Below are 26,156 nucleotides of genomic sequence, written 5' to 3' on the forward strand. Positions count from 1 at the left end.
GGTGCAAGTGAATGGGGTCTCGGGCGCCAGGAATGAAGGCTTAAAAAGCAGACAAGAAGGAGAAGCTAGTTACTTGAGGTTCACGCTAGCGCGAGAGAGGACTCGTAACCGCCGCCTCATGTACTGCATAGTTCCGCTCTCACTCATAGTGATAGCTCTTCTCGCATATACCATTGTTTAGATGGATGACGTTGTAGTTGCAAGTATTCGAGACTTGCATGTATCGCTATTTTCGAGATGATGACGAGATACCACTTTGTGTTGGATGATGATTATGATGAGACTATTTGTATGTTTATGCTATGATTACATTTGTGGTCTCGCGGCCATTGGTTTGTGTGTCATGATAACATTTGTATCTGCTAAAGATTCTTCTATAAAGCCTGTTCAAATACAAAACAAATATGCAGAAAAAAAAAACAAAAACTACTAAATTTAGCAGTAGCAAGTGGAGAAAAGTTAGCAGCAGCGCCACGATAGCAGTAGCGCGTCCAGGCAAAGTGCGCTAGAGCTATTAGCAGTAGCGAGCTTCCATGCAGCGCCCTGCTGCTACACATGTGTAGCAGTAGCGCTGGTGAGCACGCGCTACTGCTAAAGTTAGCTGTAGCGCCTTATTACTAGCGCCGGTCCCCGCGCTACTGATACACCTAAAACCCGCGTTGCTGCTAGCCTTTTCCCTAGTAGGGTTGGTTTGGTTAACTGTCTGATCTTCTATTAGGAGTATGTTATATTGTTCAATTGGTGTTTAGTTAACTGCTTGGTTCATTTTTTTTGTGGCTTGGTTCACTTGTTGTGGTGTTTAGTTAACTGCCTGGTTCAATTCTGCAATGCAATGTTCAATTGTTGTGGCTGCATTCTGTTATTGTATACCATGTGAGGAATAAATTGAATTTGGCTGTACTAAATACATGAGAAACAAATACAATTGCTGTATTTCCAAGTAGTTAAGCATGCTTGGTTTGGTTAACTGTCTGATTTTCTATTAGGAGTATCGTTATATTGTGCAATGTGGTGCTCAGTTAACGTTTGGTTCATTTGTTGTGGTGTTTAGTTAACTGCTTGGTTCAATTCTGCAATGCGATGTTCAATTGTTGTGGCTGCATTCTGTTATTGTATACCATGTGAGGAATAAATCAAATTTGGCTGCACTTAATACATGAGAAACATATACAAGTGCTATATTTCCTAGTTCTTAATCATGTTTGGTTTGGATAAATGGGTTTTCCATGTGGCTTGAATTAATCTGATGAATCTGCAATGTGCTTATTTTTCATCAACATATTTTACTGATAGCATGGGAACCCTTACTTAACCTGATGACTAACTACCTTATATGTGTTGCAGGGAAACAATGGGAAGCACTGATGTTTACAAGATGGTACTAACTATTATACCTTGCCTTTTTTTATTTTTCCAATATAGAGAAAATATTTATGCACATCCTTATTTTCAGTGTTCACTGATGACTACCTCTCAAACCACCTCTGTGGTCAGGAGGCGAGGAAAGTTTTCATACAACACCCACGGTTCAATATCGAAGTGTTCCTGAAGAGGTCGAAGGATGGACGGTCAATCATCCAAGGGCACTGGCCTAAAGTTGCAAAGACCTTCAACATGAATGAAGGCTCAATATTCGCCTTCCGCTTTAGCGGTTTTCCAGATGAGATGCATCTCTCTATGTACCGTCTATGATGCTAATTTCGAAAGGTTCTAGATGTTGCATGCGAAACTTGCTGCTGGTGCAGTTGTGTAATGGGGTAGCTGAGTGCTGAAACTATATCATGTTGTACTCCGATGTATTTCAATTATAAAATCCTGCTTCCTTAATATGGAAATGGAATATATTATGTGCTTAATATGAATGTGAATTAGATTAGTAAATGGATTATTAATAATAGGGCAATTAGCCCGCTAATTGGCCAATTAGCTTGCTAATTGGGTTTTCCTATTGCAAACGGTTAATGAGAAGACACCGTGGGCGATGACCTCAGGCAATGCACACGTTTCTAGGAATAAACCATGTTGGATCAATGAACAATCACACACGACATTCTTTTTAAAACTGTTTGCGTTACGCCACCTTGCGCAAATGTTTTCCTTGTAGCAACTGTGTGGGATGTATATACGAAAGAAAACATTTAGCGGGGACTGACTGTGTGGGATGTACTTGCGACCAGAAACAATTTCGCCGTATAATTGTATTTTTTTAGCACTACTGTATGTATTTCCATATTTGAGCGCTCGCCGGTCGCACACGACCTCATTTTGCCGAGCATGTGTGCCAGGAGGGCATATCCCGAACGGTTTCTGGGTCGTGTGGGAAGGACCCCCCCTATCGCCCATACTCACTTGGCGACGGTTCTAAATGCCGTCGCGGAAAGGGATTAAAAACTGTTTCTTTAGGACCGACACGTACCAGTGTTTGATGTGTCCCGTCAACTCGCAAAATGAGAAGAAGCTTGCTTAGTACGCCGTCTCCCCCGCCCACGGGCGCGGTGGCTCGCAGGCGAGGTGAAGCTTGCTTACTACGCCTTACGCCTGCTCCCTCGCCCACGCGCGTGGTGGCTCATAGGACGAGGAGAAAATTTTACTACTCCCTCTGTTTACTCCTCGTCCCTACCTTGGTTAGAGAGATTATCATATTGTTTGGAATATATGTCCTTTAGTAGATTTCAATATGAACTACTAGTACATACTCCAAACACTGATGTATATAGACGTATTTTAGAGTGTAGATTCACTCATTTTGCTCCATATGTGGTCAATATTGAAACAGACATAATAGTACGCACTCTCCCTCGCCCACGTGGTGGACGTACAGCAATTCATTCGGTCCCATATAGCCAGAATGATATATACTGCAGTACCATTATTGCTCGACTTCCCGAAGAGGCGAAGAGCCAATAGCAAGGTTAATATTTTGGAGATGCCAAGCGCAAGGTTTATAGGAGAACGAGTAGTAGTAGTGTGACGCCCGGATATTTAAGCTACAGTGAACCTCTGCTAATGATGCCACGTCACCTCGATTACGGTTCCTAATCTCGTGTTAGTTCGAAACTGATTCAAATTCAAAATCAACCAAAGAATAAAAGTTTTCAAATATTAAAACTAAAATGTTCGGAGTGAACCAAATATTGCATAGGTTATTATTGGTGGAGTAACCACATCTTTATAAAATATTTAAATACGCTAAAGTGATTAAAACAACATCAAAACAATTAGTTATACTCCTAATATATTTTACCAAATACTAAACTATTTTTATTCTGAGGTAAAACTTCTTAGAGACAGTGGATTAATTTGACACACTATTTTTGGAGCTATTTTCATATTTTACTAAACCAAAAATATAGTGCAACTAAAATAAAACAGAAAGAAAAAAAAAACAACAACAAAAGAAAAATAAAAGCCCCACCCCTCGCTGGGCCTCGGCCCAGCTGGCCACGGGGCTAGCCCGGCCGGCCCAGCCGACCCACTCCCGCACCCCCTGGCCTACTAGGCCTCCTCCCCTCCCCGTGACCTAGCGCCGACACCCACTCCCCTCCCCCCCACATGCTCTCTCCCTTCTCCCCCGATCTGGATCGAGATCGAGGGCTCGATCCCACCGCGTCTTCCCCCCCCCCCCCCCCCCCCCCCCCCCCCCCCCCCCCCCCCCCCCCCGCCGCTCAACGCCATCGCCTGAAGCCGCCCGCCGGCGACGACCCTTCCCGCGCGCCCGTGCCACATCCTCCTCCTCGCCGGATCCCGCCACCGCCCGTCGCTTCGTCCTCCTCGTATCCTCCTCGCCGATGATGCGTCCTCGTCCTCCTCCCCAAAGGCTCCACCGAGCCTCGCCGCCCCCCTGCTCACCAACGCTGGTGAGGACCCCCGGTCCTCCTCTTCCTCCCCGTGCCCTCGCGCGCGCTCGCCCGCCAGATCCCCGTCGCCCCCCTCTCTCACGTGCACCCTGGCCGTGCCCGCCGTGCCTCACCGCAAGTCGCCCCTGCATACACGCTCGCGCGTGCGCCGCTGCGCCTAGACCACGACGCAGCCCCGCCTGCTGTCGCCCTGAAGCCACGACCTCCACCCCGCGGCTGCGCGCTGCTCGCGCAACGCCCGCGCCTCACGGCCGCTGCACCGCACCTCCGCGCGCGCCTGCGCCACGCCTAGCCGCGCCCCGTGCGCCCCAGACGTGCCCCGCCCCTGGCCACCGGCCCCACGCGCCCGCGCGCCGCCGTCCCCTGCGCTCGCCGCCGCCGCGAACTGCGGCCCCGTTCAATCGGCGCCCGGGTTCGGTGCCCCTGGGCTCCGTCCGCCGCACCCGGGTCAGCCTCGACGGGTGCCCACGCCCGTGCCCGTTTCCCGTTACCCGCGCGCCCTTTTGGCCCCTAGGGCCAATGACATGGGGGCCCCACCCCCTGAGAACGTTTCATAAAAAAAGGAAAAATAAAAATAATTAATTAATTAATTAATTGAAGAATTAATTAACTTAATTAATTTTGATTAATTAAACTGAACAACTAATTAAACTAATTAACTTGTTTAATTAGTCTTAGTCAATGACAGTAGGACCCACGTGTCAGTTTGACCCAGTCAACTGACTGGTTGACTGCTGACGTCATGCTGACGTCAGCAAACACTGTTCAGGATAATGTCGATTTAAATAATTAAATAAATCCTAAAATTGATTTAAATCTTTTAAAATTAATATAAAATAAATCGTAGCTCGGATGGAAAAACTTTTTACATAAAAGTTGCTCAGAACGACGAGACGAATCCGGATACGCGGTCTGTTTGTCCTCCACGCATCCCTAGCATAGCGAACACGCAACTTTCCCCCTCCGTTTCATCTGTCCGAAAACGCGAAACACCAGGGATACTTTCCCGGATGTTTCCCCCCTTCACCGGTATCACCTCATACCGCGATAGGGCACCCCTAGCACCGATACTTGTCATGTCATGCAACGTCATGCATTTGTTTGCATTATATTTATTGTTTCTTCCCCCTCTTCTCTCGCTAGACACCGAGACCGACGCCGCTGCTACCCAGTACGACTACGGAGTTGACGATCCCTCTCTCTTGCCAGAGCAACCAGGCAAGCCCCCCCTTTGATCACCAGATATCGCCTACTCTTCTCTATACTGCTTGCATTAGAGTAGTGTAGCATGTTACTGCTTCCTGTTAATCCTATACTGATGCATAGCCTGTCCTTGCTACTACTGTTGTTACCTTTACCTGCAATCCTAATGCTTAGTATAGGATGCTAGTTTATCATCAGTGGCCCTACATCCTTGTCCGTCTGCCATGCTATACTATCGGGCCGTGATCACTCGGGAGTTGATCACGGGTATATACTATATACTTTATACATGATACATGTGGTGACTAAAGACGGGTCGGCTTGAGGAGCACCCGCGAGTGGATCTTTGAGGCGGAGCGACAGGGCAGGTTCCGACCACCTAGGAGAGAGGTGGGCCTGGCCCTGGTCGACGTTCGCGGATACTTAACACGCTTAACGAGATCTGGATATTTAATCTGAGTCTGGCCATTTGGTCTATACGCACTAACCATCTACGCGGGAGTAGTTATGGGTATCCCGGCATCGTGGTATCAGCCGAAGCCTTCGTGACGTCAGCGACTGAGTGGCGCGCGCCGAATTGGACTGGAACGCCACTAGGCTAGGTCTGCTTTCGGCCGCGTACGCAACGTGCAGGTGTGCTAAGGGCGATGGGCCCAGACCCCTGTGCGCATAGGTTTAGACCGGCGTGCTGACCTCTCTGTTGTGCCTAGGTGGGGCTACGACGTGTTGATCTTCCGAGGCCGGGCATGACCCAGGAAAGTGTGTCCGGCCAAATGGGATCGAGCGTGTTGGGGAATGTGGTGCACCCCTGCAGGGAAGTTAATCTATTCGAATAGCCGTGATCTTCGGTAACAGGACGACTTGGAGTTGTACCTTGACCTTATGACAACTAGAACCGGATACTTAATAAAACACACCCTTCCAAGTGCCAGATACAACCGGTGATCGCTCTCTCACAGGGCGACGAGGGGAGGATCATCGGTTAGGATTATGCTATACGATGCTACTTGGAGGTCTTCAGTCTACTCTCTTCTACATGTTGCAAGACGGAGGCTGCCAGAAGCGTAGTCTTCGAAAGGATTAGTTATCCCCCTCTATTCTGGCATTCTGCAGTTCAGTCCACATATGATACCCTTACTCCATTTGATACCCATGCATATGTAGTGTAGCTCCTTGCTTGCGAGTACTTTGGATGAGTACTCACGGTTGCTTTCTCCCTCTTTTCCCCCTATCCCTTCTACCTGGTTGTCGCAACCAGATGTTGGATCCCAGGAGCCAGACGCCACCTTCGACGACGACTCCTACTACACCGGAGGTGCCTACTACTACGTGATGCCCGCTGACGACGACCAGGAGTAGTTAGGAGGATCCCAGGCAGGAGGCCTGCACCTCTTTCGACCTGTATCCCAGTTTGTGCTAGCCTTCTTAAGGCAAACTTGTTTAACTTATGTCTGTACTCAGATATTGTTGCTTCCGCTGACTCATCTATGATCGAGCTCTTGTATTCGAGCCCTCGAGGCCCCTGGCTTGTAATATGATGCTTGTATGACTTATTTTATTTGTAGAGTTGTGTTGTGCTATCTTCTCGTGAGTCCCTGATCTTGATCGTACACGTTTGCGTGTATGTTTAGTGTACGGTCAAATCGGGGGTGTCACATAGTAGTAGTACTAGTAGTACGTACCAGTGGTACGTACTGTACGAGGAAGAAGGCAACAAGATGTATGTTTTGCGTGACAGTCTCTTCTTACAGGACGTGCTAGACCTAGTGGACCTCATTGTTGCAATGGGACTACTCCCTATCATAGATGGCATGATTCAGAGTGATGGGCAGCAGGCATAATTCGGAGCTGCTTAGGCTAGTCATAGTGGGAGTAACTTATGTAGTAACATGACACATCCCGAGACAAATTTGCTTATGTGGCATGGAGTTAATGAGGGAAGAGATGCTTGTGGTAACATAATATGTTACTGTAACATAACACACCCCGAGGTAAAATGAGTCTATGTCTCAATTTATGAAGGTTTGTATGTTACCATCTATATGTTACTACGTAGTAACAAAAGCATGTTACTAGTCTAAGTTACTCCCCACTATGACTAGCCTTAGTCTTAAACCCCATGAAGAAGTCCCATCGAAAGGAATAGCCATCCTCTACACGTGCTCCTATGTAAAATGAGTAAATGAGACAAAAGAGAAAGAGACAAAGTAAAAAAATCACCAGCCTTAGATCCAGCCCTATTGTATCAGTGAATCATATTTCTACGTTGTTTATTGACATGGCTATATTATTAACCATGCTATGGAGGTAGAAGAGGATTTTTATTTATTCACAAAGGTAGCTGCGGATGGATACTCAACAAGGAGTGAAATGATGGCTGCTTCCTCGGTCAAACATAGAGAAAGGTGGAAGCTGGAAGCTGGAAGCTTCATAACATTGTACAAATTTATCTCGCTGATATTTTATAGTACGTACTATACTAGTACTCCCTCCGTTCCCAAATATAAGTCTTTCTAGAGATTCCACCAAGTGACTACATACGGAGTAAAATGAGTGAATCTACACTCTAAAATATGTCTACATACATCCGTATGTTGTATTCCATTTGAAACGTCTAAAAAGACTTATAGTATTTAGGAACAAGGGGAGTACTATGTAAAGACTTAGGTGTCGCACGGTGTCCAGAAAATATGGTAATAATGTGAGGTGGGCCATGTAATCACTGAGCCTGCGTGTTTTCACTGCTCTCGCACTCCTCCGTTGTAAGAATGGAGAAAATTGTAATCTAGTAGTACCTCCTTTCGCCGAAAGCGTGGGACATCCAGCAGTCCTACCACCTCAGTAATAATGACCAATGAGCCGTCAAATCACGTAGACCCAACAGTAAGTTGGACGGACGAAGAAACCATCACTCTTGAATCTGCTTCTCTCTTCAACGCAGGCACCAGTGAGAGGTCGCACCCGCTCTGCCCGGGCATGAATGTGGCACCATTTCTTTGGAGCGGCGCTGACTGTTTCGGGCGGGAAGCGCGCGCAGGCAATGGAGGGGCTTTGGGTGGGCCAGGCTGGTCAGGAGCGGGCGTGGCAGTGGTCCGCCTGTCTCGACCGGACGCCCAGAAATGAGAGGATGCACCGACTCTCGCAGCTAAATCGTACACTAAACACCATCTCTCTGTAGGAGTAGGTCAATGTGTCGCTCTCTCAAACACACACATGTTATTAAACACACACACGCACACACAGGTTCATAGAATAGGAATATCGTGCGAGTTACTTAGGGAGCATTTGGATCCTTGGAAAGAACAGTTTATAGCCTAGCCGGGCAAAGTTAGGCATTTGGAACTGTTTAAATATGTTAGCTTTTGTGGGCCAGCTAGCTTGGGTGGGCTAGAAAAACCTTGCTAGCTCAGGAGAGCCAGATCGGCTCGCTTCCGACGACAAACTTCGCGTACTACCTCCGTCCTAGTTTATTGGTCCCCATTGTTTTTCTGTCAAATTTTGACCATAGATTGAACTAACAAAATTTTCATGCATGTCACAAAAAATTATATTAATTTGTATTTCGCGTACTAATATTTTTCTTATTAATTTGTTTGTTTCACCCTCTGACTGGTGGGACCCAACGTACTACGTGGAGAGAGGTAAGGTGACTAAGGCTACATTATTTCTGTACTACCAACACTGCTTTAAATCCCAAAATACCTTACCACCAAAGCCACATGACACGACTATGATTTAAATCCCAATGACTCCCACGCAAAAAAAAACACGGCATGCTTGTCACACGAATGCAGGAATGTATAAAAGGTTACTTTCCTCTCGTTAAACATAACGTGAGGGTGGTGTAGCTGGTTAGCCTGTTCGCTCATCAAACTAGAGGTCTCGGGTTTGATAATCACACTTGAGCATAATTTTGTTTTTGTTCGACTTCTTTCTTGTTTTCTAGGGTTTGCACTCTTCACACTCTCTCTCCACTATATATATACGCACTGGAGCCTCAGCGCTTGTAGTCGCTCTCTTCACACTCTCTCACCCTCTCCAGATCTAAACAAGACTTCATTGGCCTCTCTCTCCCCCCTCACTACTGGTCAAAGAGCCAGCAGGATCCGTCTACAGGGAAGGGAAGGAGACTTAACATTGTCGCCGTCGGCGAGGGAGGGAATCCACTACCAGCGCAGCTATTCTCTTTCACCCAGCGGCAGCGTGGGAGGGCCTCCGACCCCTTCTTCCTCGCCACCGTACATAGTGTGGGCAGAATGGCCTCCGGTCGCCCACCGAACCACACCACAAGAACCTTAAGGTATAATTTACTTAATTCCACATGCATTGCTCTAGCTGCATGTGGGCTTTTTCCGCTTCTGCACTCGAATCTTGGTGTTGGATCAAACAGGAAAGTAGTGGGGAAAGTTGTATAGCATGAATCTAGGACGTGGTTCAAAGAGGAAAGGAATGGGGGGAAAGTAGTGGGGAAAGTTGTATCGCATGAATCTAGGGCGTGGTTCAAAAAGGAAAGGAAGGGGGAAAGTAGTGGGGAAAGTTATATAGCATGAATCTCGGACGTGGTTCAAAGAGGAAAGGAAGGGGGAAAGTTGTATAGCATGAATCTAGGACGTGGTTCAAAGAGGAAAGGAAGGGGGGAAAGTACTAGTACAGACTGGCTATCCAGCACCTACGTTGGTCGAAAAGGCAAAACAATAACAAACGCAGTACGCACATATGTAACGAACTGATCTTTTTGTTTTGGGGGTGAGGGAGTCCTTGATTAGGGGGTATCCGGACAGCCGGATTATATCCTTTGGCCGGACTATTGGACTATGAAGATACAAGATTAAAGACTTCGTCTCGTGTCCGGATGGAACTCTACTTGGCGTGGAAGGCAAGCTAGGCAGTACAAATATGGATATCTCCTCCTTTGTAACCGACCTTGTGTAACCCTAGCCCCCTCCGGTGTCTATATAAACCGGAGGGTTTTAGTCCGTAGGACAACAGACAATCATACCATAGGCTAGCTTCTAGGGTTTAGCCTCTCCGATCTCATGGTAGATCAACTCTTGTAATACTCATATCATCAAGAATAAATCAAGCAGGACGTAGGGTTTTACCTCCATCAAGAGGGCCCGAACCTGGGTAAAACATCGTGTCCCCTGCCTCCTGTTACCATCCGCCTTAGACGCACAGTTCGGGACCCCCTACCCGAGATCCGCCGGTTTTGACACCGACATTGGTGCTTTCATTGAGAGTTCCTCTGTGACGTCGCCGTAAGGAAGGATGCCTCATCTCGTTGTTAAAAACAACATTACCACCGGGGGAGCTCTGGCTGTCGGCCAAACTCTCCGGCTAAGCAGTTTCATCATGACTGCCTATTCGGCCGCTGCACCGACGATGACTTCTCGGGTCATCAAAAGTAGACTCCATGTCGGCTCGGAATTCGCCGAGCAGATGGATCCAATGGAGCTCTCTTCCCTAAACGAACTCTTGGATTGCATCGCCGCCTTGGGAGTCGCTACGGACTATGATCGGATTGGGCTTAAACCCGATCAAGGGGAGATTAACTCTCCATCAGTCACCCATCACGTTGCGGTGGTGGAGGAACAATGCGGCAACTCTTCCTCTATTTTGAGGACTAACTATGTCCGGATTCCAAAGCTCTCCGAGCCAGATACCCGCTTACAGGAGGACATCACCCAAGCCCTGAACCTAGAATCAGGCAGCGGGCCAGACTTATCGGGCAACACTCTGGAACCCGAACTTCCAAGATTGGAAACTCCTCGACCCCTGGGTCTCAGATCGGGTAGGGGTTCGGACTCAAATACCCCCACCCACCCAGACATAAACGATCTTTCCCACATCAGGCAAGATCCCCATGAAACAGTACATCATTATTGGGCCAGATTCCTCCTTGTGATGAACAAGGTTAAGAACTGTCGCGAGGAAGATGCAGTCTCACTTTTCTGCAGTAATTGCATGGACAAGGGAATCCTTAACGCCTTAAGTCGCCGTGACATATCACGCTTCGCTGACTTGGCGTCCATAGTACGAAAGTACTGTGCGATGGAAAGCGCCTGGAAAACCAAAACGAAATTTTGGGATCATCCGGCTCCGAATATACACCCAGTCCAAAGTAAAAGCGCGCACTATCATAAGGCACCCGAGCTAGTTGTAAAGAAACAAAAACCCTCTACAGGGCATGGAACCGTACTGGAGGGATGGCTTAACGGACCCTGCAAAATTCATGGTACAGCGGATACAATACCAATGCACAGCCTTAGAGCATGTTGGATACTCCGGCAGGTGGCCAAAAGTGGTGAGGATCTTCTTATCCCAAATGCCACAGAGCACCATCCCGTGGATAACAATACGGTGTTAACAGTCTTTGAGACCTTCGCGTCAAATAATAGGCGCAAGCAAACACTCCGCAGCATGGCCGAAATCTGCCACGTAGCAGCAATAAATCCATGGAGTGACACGGCTATTACCTTCAATGCCAGTGACGAACCTAAATTCCGAACAGCCCGAGCACCAGCCGCACTGGTCCTCAGTCCAATTGTGGACGGCTGTCGACTCACCAAAGTACTCATGGACGGCGGCAGCGGATTAAACCTCATCTATGAGGAAACTCTTCAAAAAATGGAAATAGACTGGAACCGCATTGAGCAAAGTAGCACAACCTTCAGGGGAATCATACCCAGTCGGGAGGCACGATGCGCTGGGAAAATCACACTAGATGTGGTATTCGGTACGCCAGAGAACTATAGGTCCGAAGAAATTACATTTCAGGTGGCCCCGTTCAGCAGTGGATACCACACCCTTTTAGGACGTGAGGCGTTCATGATCTTCCAAGTCGTACCCCATTATGGGTACATGAAGCTCAAAATGCCCGGGCCCAACGGAATCATCACCCTCACCAGTGATCCGGACACAGCACTCCGTGCCGAAAACAAAACAGCCGCACTGGCCCTCGAGGCATTATCCGAAGCCCTCTCGGTCGAGGAATTAACCACGCTATGCTCCACAGTGGACAGGGACGACCTGATCCTCGATAAGAGATCCAAGTCCACCTCTTTTAAACCAGCGGATGAAATAGTCAAATTCCAAGTCCACCCAACGGACCCTACAAAAACAGCCTCCATCGGGGCACAGTTAAACCCCGCCATGGACGCCGCACTACGAGAGTTCCTGCACGAGAATTGGGACATATTCGCCTGGCATCCCTCAGACATGCCAGGGATCCCACGCAGGCTGGCCGAGCATAGCCTCAATATCCTAAAGGGATTCAAGCCGGTCAAGCAAGCTCTTCGGCGTTTCTCCAAACCTAAGAGACAGGCCATGGGAGAGGAACTAGCCAAGCTATTGGAGGCCGGATTCATCAGAGAAATAAAACATCCGGACTGGCTAGCAAACCTAGTGATGGTACCAAAGAAGGATAAATCCTCGCGCCTTTGTGTCGATTTCAAGGACCTCAATAAAGCTTTCCCAAAGGATCCCTTCCCCCTCCCCCGCATCGATCAAATTATTGTTGCTACCGTAGGACATGAGTCATTGTGTTTCCTCGACGCATACTCCGGTTACCACCAAATCAAGATGGCGGAGTCTGACCAAGCCGCAACGGCATTCATCACACCATACGGTCCCTTCTGTTTCAACACAATGCCTTTTGGGCTCAAAAACACCGGCGCAACATACCAGCGCATGATTCAGACATGTCTGGAGAAACAAATCGGCAAAACAGTAGAGGCATACATAGATGATGTGGTCGTCAAAACCAAACATGTCGCCTCTTTGATAGACGACTTGAGGCACACATTCGACAACCTCCGAACATACGACATCAAGCTCAATCCGGAAAAATGTGTTTTCGGCGTACCAGCCGGAAAGCTCCTAGGTTTCATTGTCTCCAGTAGAGGTATTGAAGCTAATCCGGCCAAAATTCGAGCGTTGTCACAGTTGGCTACCCCAACAGACCTCAAACAAATCCAGAAGTTAACTGGATGCATGGCGGCTCTAAGCCGCTTTATCTCTCGCTTAGGAGAAAAGGCTTTACCCCTTTATCGCCTCCTTCGGCGCATCGAACACTTCGAGTGGACGGACGCGGCCACAGCCGGATTGGAAGAAATAAAGGCTATTTTGGCAACCAACCCAATCCTGGCCGCGCCAAACATCGGTGAACCAATGTTGTTGTACATTGCGGCAACTCATCAAGTTGTCAGCGTAGTGCTCGTCGTCGAACGGGAAGCGGACGGACATAAATTCCCTCTTCAAAAGCTGGTATACTATGTATCCACTGTCCTCACTCCATGCAAATCACGGTACCCACATTATCAAAAGATAGCCTATGCGGTATTCATGGCATCCCGGAAGCTGCGACACTACTTTCAAGAGTGTTCGATTACAGTAGCCTCGGAAGTGCCACTTAATGATATTATAAACAACCGTGACGCTACGGGCCGGATTGCCAAATGGGCCATTGAGCTCCTCTCGTTCGGCATAACATACAAACCTCGACGGGCCATTAAGTCGCAAGTATTGGCCGACCTCGTCGCCGAATGGACGGAGGCCGAACTCCCTAAAGAGTACGGCGCATACTCCAATTGGATCATGCACTTCGACGGTTCTAAAATGCTGGCGGGTCTAGGGGCTGGCGTCGTCCTGACGTCCCCAACCGGAGATACCGTTCAGTACGTACTGCAAATATTATATACAGACTCCAACAACGCAGCCGAATACGAAGCTCTGTTGCATGGTCTTCGGATGGCAGTCTCCATGGGCATTCAACGCCTGGAGGTGCGTGGGGATTCAAACCCCACAATATCGCAAATAAATGGAGACTTTGACACCAAGGATTCAAAAATGGCGGCCTACCGAAACGTCGTCCTAAAAATGTCAGCTCGGTTCGAGGGGCTCGAATTTCACCATGTGGCTCGGGAAAACAGTCAGGCGGCGTATATCCTTGCCCACATCGGCGCAAAACGTGATGCGGTCCCCCCCCAACATATTTTTAGAGAGGCTGTCCAAGCCATCCGTAGTATGGGAAGGGGACACCGGTAACAATAGTCCAGACCCGGCCAAAATCCCCGATACCGAACACTCTGACACAATCGGAGGCTCCGCCACCGAAATAACACCTTCAACCCATGTAATAATTGTCCTTGAGAAGTGCTTCATATGAGTTGTTTTAAATATTTCCTTTCCTTTTTTTGAGCAAACAGGGATGCTAGCATTTAGTTGTCCTCTTGTCTTTGCACAATAGGATCATCCTCCTCTGAAGAAGAATATGGAGTACGTGAAGTGACTAGTTTTGATTATGCCAGGATGAAGAAGCCCTGTCTATCTTCTCATCAGAAGGAGCAGTTGAAGGATGGTTACATTACTCCCCACAAGACCAAACTAACTTCAGCTTGAAAGGACAGACGGATCTCCATCTTTTTTGCTGTGATGCGCAAGTACAATGTTGTTCTAGGATTCTTTCTGATGAGTTCCATTTTTTAAAAGTGTGCTCTACATGGACCATGTTGGTGCCTGTTTAAACTGTCAATTCATAGTACAATTTGCTTTATACTAATCACTTATTTTGTATTTGTGCAAACAGGGGTGCTCAGCTTGATTTCAATGGGAACTGCACAAAATGTTCATGAATACATTGAATCATTCATTTCCACCACAAGAAAGGAGGTGCCGATATGTTCAAGGCGTTGCAACATATAAAGGCGAAATCATACAAGCTACGCGTGAATTTGGTTGATTTTGGTGGAACTACACAAAAAGAACAGCTGGTTTATTTAGCACGAGGTGCCATGTCAATGTCCGAACTGATGGCAAACCCTGCCCATTCCACAATCATAGGCATTTGATATTTTGGAATGGGAAAACCTTGTCAAAGTTTGCTCATTTATGTACGCAAAACAACACGCATTTGACATTCTGGAATGGGACAACCTTGTCAAATTTTGCTCATTGATGTTAGCAAGAAGACATGCGTTTGATATTTTTGAATGGGATGCCCTTTGCTGTCAGTAGCATCGATCGATTTTTCTTTATTGTTTAGTTGTGCAGTAAATATTGGCTCTGACATGTGAATCGCTGAGATGCATAATCATCGATTATTTTGAATGTTCTCTATGAATTGCCAGACATGTGTGTTTGATTGCAATGTACAGGAATGCTAAAAAGCAGCTCAAACTCTTTGTACTCCCTCTGCTCCTTTTTACTTCGCATATTAGATTTATTTCAAGTCAGTTGATTTACATTGTGAATGTTCATACTTTTTTTAAAAGAGTGGTCAAAGTAGAGATACTTTGACTACAGACAAAACTTGTATACAGACTAAAAAGGACCGGATGGAGTACATGTGAAATTGCTGCAAACGAGGTGATCACCTTGGGAATAATCCTAGTACGTATTGTTTTGCATGTTGATCCAATGCCAGTGATACAAGAATTTGAACTAATCGAACTAAATTCATTCATACACGGTCGGATTTCATATAAACATGTCGGATTTCATTACATTTCATACATTCTTCAACTAAAAAGGGGTGCACTGGAGGTATAATTAATTAACCGAATCTACCCACCTATGTCCGGCTGAGCCGAACAAAAGCTTATTCTCCAGCGGACTGAGCTTCACTGACTTAACTACAGGTGCAGTTGCGTAACTGACATGTGGCCCAGATGGCTGTTGGGCCCACGTGTCAGTGACCCAACTGCACCAGCAGTTAAGTAACTGAAGTATCATCCTTCTGCAACATAGCTCTCTGACTTCACGTCGCCGCCAAGAAGCTAATCGGCCGTCAATGGTCAACCCGCCTATCTTGGCTTCAACCGGAGGGTAGCAGCGGCGGCCTTACTTAGACCGAGCGGCGGTGACCTGCCGTGTTCTACTCTTCCTCGTTTTTTGTGTGGCACGGCCTCATTGGCAGCGGGGTGGGGCCTCCATGGAGCCAGCGATGTCCTCTGTCTCGTTGCCGGCGGGGCGGCACCTTGGCAGAACGGGGGAAATCCTCCCTCTCGTTGCCAGCAGGGTGGGGCCTCGGCTGAGCCGGCGGTGTCCTCTGCCTCGTTGTTGGCGGGGCGGGGCCTCGACGGAGTAGGGCCTCGCCGAAGCCGGCGAGGTCCTCCGCCTCGGTGCCTGTGGGTCGGGGCCTCGGCGGAGCCTGCGGTGTCCTCTGCCTCGTTATTGGTGCCGCAGGGCGGGGACTCGTCGAAGCCGGCATTGTCCTCTGCCTCGTCCTGGATCTCGCCAAACAGCGCCTTGCCCGCTTCATGGTCCTCTTTGTAGGCAGTTGCAGCCTCCATGCGATACCGCCAGCGCTCGAGGCGGCCCTCGCGGGTGGAGAAGTACGAGTCGAGCAGCGCCTCCTGCTCTGCCCGCTCCGCGGCGATCTGCTCCTCTGCCTGCAGGTGCTCCTGGAGGAGGTGGTGGTTGTAGGTGTCATCGGCCTGCGTCTCCCGGAACTGCTCCTCACGCTTCTGCCTCACTGTGTCCATGTATTGGGCACGGGCCTCGCTGATGGTCATGGTGCAATGCACCGGCGAGGATGGCGCGGAGGAGGGGGTTGGTGCCGGATCGTCGACTACCGTGTTATCTATTGGGACATCGTCGTCCTCCGGCTGCCTGCCGGCCAGCCATTCGGCAACAATGGCTGCCATCTTCTTGTGGTTCATCGTCCGCCCGTCCCGAAGAGCGCTGGAGTGCGAGGAAGCCATGGTGGGCAGTAGTGACGTGGACAGGAGAAAGGGAACGGAGGCGGATGACTGCGGCTATGGCCGGCGCAACAGTTTATATAGCAATGGTGGGCGGCGGAGGGACGGACGTGTGGCGCTGGAGTAGCGGCCTCGGCAACCGTGTATCATCAATATGGGCGGCAGACGGACGGACGGACGGCACTTCTGTCGTTTGAAGGCAGAGCAATCGCCTGCACCGGGAAGCGGGGCGGGCGGCACTAACCGTTTTGGGCGGAAAGCGCGCGCGGGCGAGGGAGGCGGTCTGGGTGGGCCACGACAGTCAGACTCGTGCTTGGCAGCGGGTCGGTCCAGCAGCCGGACATGCTGGCTCGCCAGCGAGCTCGCCGAGCTGAGCGTCGACAATCAGACGATGGACGTAACTTCCGACCAGGAGCCGGCGCCACTGTCCAAGCCGGTTCATGCCATGTTCATCATAGAGCAGGTGCGGCCGCACTTCGATGCCCTAATGGCAGAAGAGCTACCAGTGCAGGAGGACCTGTGCTGCAACCTCCGTCTCCTCAACGAGCATCGGTGAACAAGCGAACGACAATGCCATCACGAACATGTGGCCCTATGATCCTGGCTTCTCGAATGAGCAGTGGGCGCTGTATCAGACCATCCGTAGGGCCCGCGAGGCCCTCTCCGTCGTCCCTCGAGTTGTTGCGCTCGTCGTGGTGCCGCCGTCTCGCGTTGTCAACATGGTCAACGGACATGAGGAATGAGGAGATGACTTTACTTGGAGAGGATGACAGTGGGGACCCACCAGAGCCATAGCCGCACGTACGCAAGTGCCTCCTAATTATATACAACTATAATATTTTTTGCTTCCTCCTGGTTTCCTGACATCACCGTCCCACACCATTGTCAACCTATATAGTCAATAAACGAGATAATTGCACAAGGAGCGGCTGACAGCTGGGACCAAGCAGCTCGAGCGGTATTTTTGTTTTTGAGGTGTGAGCACTGCAGAGTTTTTCTTGAGCGATGTTTTCGTTGTTGTTCAGAGGAGAGCAGGGTATTAACTGGGCGGGCTATGGCCCGTCTAGCCCAGGCCAAATATCCAGCCCAGATATTAATTTTCTTCAAGCTGAAAATAGCTAGCCCAGCTCTTTTTTTTTGAGGAATACCCAGGCAAGGTCAACTTGTTATTCTCCGCCCCGCTGGGCTGCAAATCATTCCAAGGAGGGATGCATTAGGCTTAACAAGGAAATGGGCTTTAAGAAATAATAAATGGGATGTCATTATAAAAACTGGAAGTAACTATAAAAAATGCACCAAACACGTAATTAGTTTATAATTTTTTTGGGTTTTGAAAATTTTAATTTCATTAATTGTTGCGCGCAATGTTTCATTGGAATTTTTACGTAATACAAATTTATATTGAAATTGTATTTAATCTGACTAGAAATTTCGAGATAAAAATATTTCGGATCCCATCAAAATGTGGGAAATTTTATTGAATTCTGTTTTGAACAGTTGGATATGGAGTCCGAGGGGGAGTCCAACACTTTAGCGACAAGGGGAGCCTGGTTTGTCTTCAGGTTTGTCGATGACGCAGTCCCCTCCAGATCTCCGGTAGCAAGTTCCATAATTGCAAGGAGTCCGGCAAGCTCTAAACTCCCGTCTTCGAACCTGGTAGTCTGCTCTGGATCTAAGGCCAGAGCGGCGGTCGGGGCCGCAAACCCTTCGAAGATCAAGTCTCCTTGGATATCAGCGACATAGTTCAGATTTCCAAAACTGATCTGATGACCAGGGGTGTAGCTGACGATCTGCTTAAGGTGGCCAGTCGAGTTGGCACGCAGTGCGAAGCCACCGAATACAAAAATTTGGCCGGGGAGGAAAGTCTTTCCAGAGACGACATCGTTGTGGATGATCGAACGAGCCATCGAACCTTCTGTTGATAGCACAAAGGAACTCTCAATGAAAGCACCAATGTCAGTGTCAAAACCGGCCGATCTCGGGTAGGGGGTCCCGAACTGTGCGTCTGAGGATCGAAGGTAACAAGAGGCAGGGGACACGATGTTTACCCAGGTTCGGGCCCTCTTGATGGAGGTAATGCCCTACTTCCTGCTTGATTGACTTTGATGATTATAGGGGTTACAAGAGTTGATCTACCTCGATATCGTAATGGCTAAACCCTAGATGTCTAGCCTGTATGATTATGATTGCCTCTACAGACTAAACCCTCCGATTTATATAGACACCGGAGGGGCCTAGGGTAGTACAGAGTCGGTTTACAGAGAAAGGAATCTTCACATCCGAATGCCAAGCTTGCCATCCACGCAAAGGAGAGTCCCATCCGGACACGGGGGAAGGCCTTCTATCTTGTAGCTTCTTGGCCCATCAGTCCGGCCCATATCACATAGCCCGGACGCCCGGGGACCCCCTAATCCAGGACTCCTTCAACTGCCACCCCCTAACAGATTCAGGAAAAGTCATGGGAGGGAAAGAGCTCCTACCTCTCATTTGGACTCCTAGACCTCCACACATATGGATGACATGGGTCATCTCGTTAGTCGGATTGGCTTTCTTCACCGACTGAGATCGGCAAGTAAAGATATGTTTGAATAACCCCCAATGTGGGTGGCATCCCAGGAAGTTTTCACACATCGAAACAAATGCAGCAAGATACGAGATGGTGTTGGGAGGAAAATGATGAATCTGAGCACCAAAGAAATTCAAGAACCCGAGGAAGAATGGATGTGGAGGCAGTGAGAAACCTCTTTCCACATGCGTCGTGAGGAGAACCCGCTCGCCGCCGCGTGGCACGGGCTCGGACTCCCATTCCGGTAGCCTCCAAGATCCATCCACTATCAGCCCGCCGGTGACGAGCCCCTCCAAGTCCTCCACTGAGACCGGCGAGGGGATCCAATCCCCCAGGATCCAGCCCGGCGGCAAAGCGGACCGCGAGGTCGACCCCTTGGCTGTCTTCTCCGCGCACTCCAAAGCCCTCGTCTTGTCCTTCGCTATTGCTGCAGTGGTCGATGGGATCAAGGAGAGCGGCGCTGCGCTGGAGGAGGCGAGGCAGAGAGGCGAAGGAGAAAGGGGAAATGGTGGGCACTGTTGCACGCATCGGCCGAGCCGCCTTATATACCCTCGCATCTGAATGACTGACTCGTGGGCCCGCGCAATCTCAGCAGATCACGCAACCAGCGCCAGCTCGATACGTGGCGAAAAAGGTGGCGCGATGATCGAGGAGTCCCTCTCTACTTGCCCCGCTTACCGCGCTATGCCCCGACCGGCGCGTTTCTCCAAATTTCGAATCCTGTGAAATCTGGGTCCAGCAAATCAGTCGATCTCGTCAAAGATATCCAAATCAAATCTGCTCGATGTTATGTTACTTATTCCACTCGGAAGCTCAAGAAGCCAGAATCGATCAAGGCGATTGACGAAGGGTTAAAATACTAGCATACTTTCAGGCCCCTGAGAAAGTGTCTCTGGGACATTGAATCGGGTCGAAATCAACTTCAATCCTTCTTCACTCGGCCCTCGGTCCATTTGGGGGCTAGTGACGATGACATGTACCTAGGGTAGGGTCTTAGGCCTGACCTATATGCCCTACCCAAGGACACCACACAAGAGGTCAAGACCTACAAGGATAGAAAGAAGATACTAACTGGAATCATCATATAGTGCAACCCACTCGACAGAAGATTCACTCGGATACCCCTATTCCACTCGACCAATGTCATTCACTCGGAAGACAAGAATCCACTCAAAGGATAGAACGCTAAGAGCCACACCTAGATGGCAACGGTCGAGCATTCACTCTGTCACCTTAAAGATCATTAAACACGGGCGTTACCAGTAACGTACGCTACTTTATTTTCTCATTGAACCCCTGTGTAACTGAGGGCTGCGAGGGGTCAACGTACTCTATATAAGCTGCCCCTCCCCTCTTGCACAAGGGTTCGTACCCCCTGTAACACAACACTCCAATCAACAGAGCCACCGCGGCACTGAGACATAGGGTTGTTACCTCCACCGAGAGGGGTCTGAACTCGTAAATCCGAGTGTACAACCTCGCCGTAGCTAGGCACTACCTCCTCCTACGTACCGTCCATCTCTACTGTCAGATCCGTTCCCATGACAGCGTGCCCGACAGCCGCCGGTGGCTTTCCCCTGTCCTGTTTTGGCCGGCTGGGTCCCATTCTCGCCCAAAGGGCCCGCCTTTCTGAAAGCAGCGTCCGGTGGTCTGTGTGGAAGGAGGTGGGGTGGTCTTGGATGCCAGGGCGGCGGCTCTGGTGGTGGAAGCCCGGTGCTCGCGGGCGGAGGGCGTGGCTTAGGTGCTGCCCGGTGACCATGGTCGTGTGGGCGGCGTGGTGGCTAGGGGATGACGATCGGTGGTGGTGGTGCGGCTTCCGTACCTATGCCAGGGGCAGTGAGCGTGGACCGGGGTGAAAACTTGCTTTGTCTTTGGGTAGTCCAGCGGCGGCGAGCTCGTCCCCTTCTTGAAGGCGCCGTCACGGTCCTCATTGCCCGTCATGTTGCTCCACGGGAAACCCTGACCCTCGGTTCGGGCGGTGGCGGCACTCTGATGTCGTAACCTTCCTGAAGGCGCCGTCTTGAAGCTCACGGTCCATTGTCTGCAGCTTTATCTCTTCGCGGTGGCATGTTCACGGTTGAGGATCCCAGTAGCTCTTGTAGTGGCTGGGTGTGGTGTTGCTGCGCCTAGAGCCTATGTATACAGCCTTGGGTGTGTGCGTGAGTTGAGGTGGCATGTGTTTATATCAGATTGTGGTTGGTTGTTGCTTTATATATAAAGCCGGGCGAAAGTCTTTTTCGATAAATTTTGTCACCTTGGAGACTTGTGATTGTGCTTGGAACTCAGTGAGTCGTTGATTCTAAATTGCAGGTACTGCTGAAGTACAAAGGAGCTGGCTCTTGTTGCTGGAGGGCAAAAAATGCAACAAATTTTGACATTTCCAATGTCGAGTACATGAATTTTTCAGGCGATGGAGATTACTGCTTGTGGCTGCACATAACGCAGTTAAACCAATACACGACTATTATTCTAATACAGAGTTTGTTCCATAGTTACTCCGGCACAATAATCACAATTGTCTGAGTGTAAAACATATATATCTGAAGGCAGTTGCATATGTTATTTATAGTTTAGCTATGTGTCATTGTTATCTTTGGTGAGTATTGTGAACATAGCAACACACATGCGTTGATCTATATTTATATTACTTGAAGTGTTGAACATGCACGAGTCCTAGGTTAAACTGTCGATACACAACAAACGATTTCTATACGAGAATGGGTGAAGCATGCTGAAGAATTAACATATTTGTATATTTTCATGAAATATAATTCGTGAAACTTTTCTGGACTATAAGATCGAAATATGTAAGTGGCAACCGTGTGGCAGGATTGCAAAACTGCCACACCCTCCCGATCTCCTTCTCCTTCCATTCCAATCCATTCCATTCCCGCACGTCCTCCCGATCTCCTTCCTTTCCTCTTGATCTCCTTCCTTTCCCGCCCTCCTGATTTCCTTCCTTTCAATTACCAGTTACGGTCCCACGCGCCTTTCAGATTTTTGGGCAAAAACAATGCTTTAGTTGGGATTTGATCTCTGGTCTGCAAGTAATCAACAAAGGGAGCCAACCATCTCACCTATGGCACTCATTGTTGAACAAGCTAAGGAAAATACTGTTTTTGACATGTTTTGCCTTTAATATTTTATCACTGAAAAACTTTTGTTTCACCTATCAAACCTGACACATAAACTTTTCCCGTGGTAAATTCTCCATCACCACCACGATAAATGACGCACCACCAACATGATAACTTTTGTATACCACACGGTACATTATGTGTAAGTAGCATGGTCATAAGCATTGAAGGCGTGATAACTTTGGTGAAAGCATCATGGTAACTTTGATCATTGGGAAGAAATTTGTTGAACCCCGGCCCCGGGTAATTTCTATAAATAGCACGATAACATTCACGCCATAGACCTGATAATTTAGATACAAACATCGTGGTAACTTTAACCATGAGGGAAGAAAAATGTGAAAATATCCCAGATAATTTATGTGTAAATAGATGGTAATATACGCAGCACACATCTGATAACTGAGGTAGAAACACCATGGTAACTTTAACCATAGGGATTTTTTTTGAAAAGATACTCCGGTATCTTCTGTGTAAATAGCACGGTACTATACCTCCCTCCCCTGGTATTTTTATGTGTAAATAGCATGAAAACATATGCACCGCGATAACTAAACACCATGATAAGTTTTTGACCCGTGGGGGGAAATTTTGCTGAAACATACCCTTAATAAATTTTGTGTAAATAGCATGATATTTTAAGCACCGCGGGCTTGATAGGTTACCTAGCCCGATAATTTTTGTGTGAATAACATGATAATATAAGCACCTCATAACCGATAAGTTACAATATAAACATGATGGTAATGTTTTACCAAAGGAAAACAAGTTGTTAAAAACATACACTCGCCTCGCGAGGCCTCTTAGATAAACACAACACATGATGTGTCACAGAAAAGCCACATAATGTTTAGTGTCATGAGGAGGCACATGTGCTCGTGGGTTGGCCCAGAAAAACGGCCCATCTTGACCCGCTATAGGCGTGATAAGTTACGCAAAAACATCGAAAAAGTTATGAAAAAAGTTATCGAAACACACTCAGGTTTTTAGGTGTAAGTACTATGATAATATACGAACTGTAGACCTGGTAACTCATGTACAATCCCTTATGGTAACTTTGACCAAGGACGAGGTTGATGTACACATACCCTGATAACTTATGTGTAAGTACCACGATATTTTACACATCAAAGACCTTATAACACAGTGGTAACTTTGAAAGGGGTGTAGTTGTTGAAACATAGTACCTGGTAAGTTCTATGTAAATAGCACGGTAACTTACGCAACACAGGTCTGATAACTTGCATGCGAATACCATGGTAACTTTGTCCCGAGGGAAAATAGTGGTAATTTTCTGTACTTTTTTGTAGTAACACAATTGTAAAAAAAAGATCAAAACGATTAGTTTCTTTAGTTTGAGCAACAAATACCTAAGGGTGAGGTTGTTGTGGTGGCGCGCTTTGGTGCCAAGGAGGTGTGGGTTCAAATCCCACATGCGCAATATTTTTTTATCATATGGTAGACATGAAGAAGTGGCAGTTTTCTCGAGGGTGGACGCGCGAGATATGCAGGAGAAGCAGATTTCTCAAGTGAGTCTGCAAGGTCGTTCGGGAGAAGATGGGGTCGAAGGAAGGGGGACCGTGTGGTACTTTAAAGTGAAAGAAGTAGAGGTGTGGCAGTTTTGCTTATATGGCACACATGTGCCAAATATCACAGTCCCTATAAGATATATGTTCTCATTTTGGGATTCGCAGTTGGACTGCCATTCAAGGGTATAAGCTGAAGCTGATGAATTCATTGAGTCTATTATTAATAAACTTGTAAGGTTCTTTTATCAAATTTACATCAGTTGATGTGCGTGTATAATCGCTACACGTTATTACTAGCTTGAAAATGGAATAAGAACTTTTTTATTTCATAAATAAATTTGGTGTATCTGATGATACGTGCATTTGCACGTGCACCATTACTAGTTTCTGTAAAACGAGCAAAACCACCATGGAATAGAGTATTACCACACACACTTGCATTTCGACAGTCTCTAGCTTCGCCAAACATACCGCTACACTCGTTATCAGAATTTTATCTAGAACACAGGGGGTAGCTTCTCTGGACAAACCTGGCAGCCCCTTAAATAGTAACATTGGTTCCAAAAATCGTCCAAAAAAACAGGAACTATATAGATGATAAACTTGGGTCTACTTTTCCTGGATACATAACTAATGAGTCATCACAAAAAATGATTTTACACTTACAACAACCATGATAATGCTCTAACACAAACCGGAAGGTCATATGAAGTTCTGACCTGTTTACAGAATGATCTACAGGTACTTATATATGTCTCACCCATCTTCCCTCGTAACTGATTTCTCCAAACACTGTAAATGTTCAGCTTATGCTTGGTACAGCTAGACTTCCCATCCGAAGTACTCTGGGAAGTATCTGAAAAAAGGTGATAATTATGATGCAACACACGTATGTCACCTGCTGCAGTATAGAAAAGGCAAAAGTACCAAGGTAACAAACCTCCCCACATCTCGCATTGATTTTCAAAGATATAATGCTATCAGCTCTCGTGCCCCCAATGTTAATCGCGGCGATTGGAGCATTTGCTTCATGTGCAAGCCTGGGATTGGGATTTATAATCAGTTTGATGTCGCGATAACCAATAAGACAACTTGATCCAGTTTGAAAGATTTAATCCAGAGCAAGAAATATAGGCAAGCAAGATAACTAGCTATCGACAATAATATGGAAATGATTAAACAATATTTTCCAGTGATACCTTGCCAGCCTAAAAGCAGACATCGTCATTACCGCTGAACCAACCACCAGAAGAGCATCACAGTTTCTTGCAGCCTCCTTAGCGCTATCAGCTCTCTCTATTGGAACATTATCACCAAACATCACAACCTTCAAAGAACAGGATAAGACATTTAAAACTGCTTTTAGATTTAATGCCCTTATTATAATTTACATGGACTAGGGAAAGAAAGCCCGTCACTGAAATGACTCGCTGATATAAGAATTTACACCCTACATTTTAGTTATACAAATTGTTAAGGAGATCACATGTTAGTAATGGGCTCATCAGATGCTACAGAAGTCAGTGTCTACTAATACCAAGTGTTCCTAGCTACAAATCTTAATGGCTTGATTTGCCTGTTATCATCTTTTCAATAACTGAAATGACAACAAATCCATAGTTTCACATCCACGTTTTTAAATTAACTAACAGTACTCATAGAAAGATGAAGAAAAAGAAAAATCTCACATCAGGTTTTAGCACTCCACCACACTGACTGCAACCAGGAATGTCAAAATCTTGCTCCCAGAACTTCTCATCAATCTCAATATCACCATCAGGTCGCTGCTGCATACCAAAACTTCTGCTCGAGCCAGGTTGTCCCTCTTCCAAACTGTCAATAGCTAGAGCCCACTGCAACACAACAATACAACACTCCACCCTCAGACATTACCGAAATCATAATCCAATTTAGGTCCTTGGGAAGCACACAAAAATATGTCTGGAAAAGCAGGAGCTCTGCTATAACGTTATGGACAGTGAAGTATTTACAAGACTTAATAACTGAGCGACAAGGGCCAAATTGAACAAAAAAATTTGAATATATAGTCAAGACTGGGATATACGCACAGTGCGGTTCAAGAGGCACCACTCCGGTACATACATGATAACATGAATGGATTGATGGTCTCAAACTTGATATTTTTAATATATTAACATCTAAAT

At 47.5% G+C, this 26,156-nt stretch overlaps 1 protein-coding gene across 1 annotated transcript; it reads right to left on the bottom strand.

Annotated features, from left to right (window-relative positions):
- Positions 1-24,558: 24,558 nt before the first annotated feature.
- On the bottom strand, positions 24,559-26,156 carry LOC125508398 (NAD-dependent protein deacylase SRT2; the record flags this gene model as incomplete). The annotated part of the gene is given in 4 exon segments (XM_048673104.1): positions 24,559-24,847; positions 24,932-25,031; positions 25,191-25,318; positions 25,680-26,156. Coding segments are annotated over 4 exon segments (387 nt in total). The 3' UTR covers positions 24,559-24,793.

This window comes from Triticum urartu, chromosome 5 (genome assembly GCF_003073215.2).
Source record: "Triticum urartu cultivar G1812 chromosome 5, Tu2.1, whole genome shotgun sequence".
NCBI classification, from domain to species: Eukaryota; Viridiplantae; Streptophyta; class Magnoliopsida; order Poales; family Poaceae; genus Triticum; species Triticum urartu.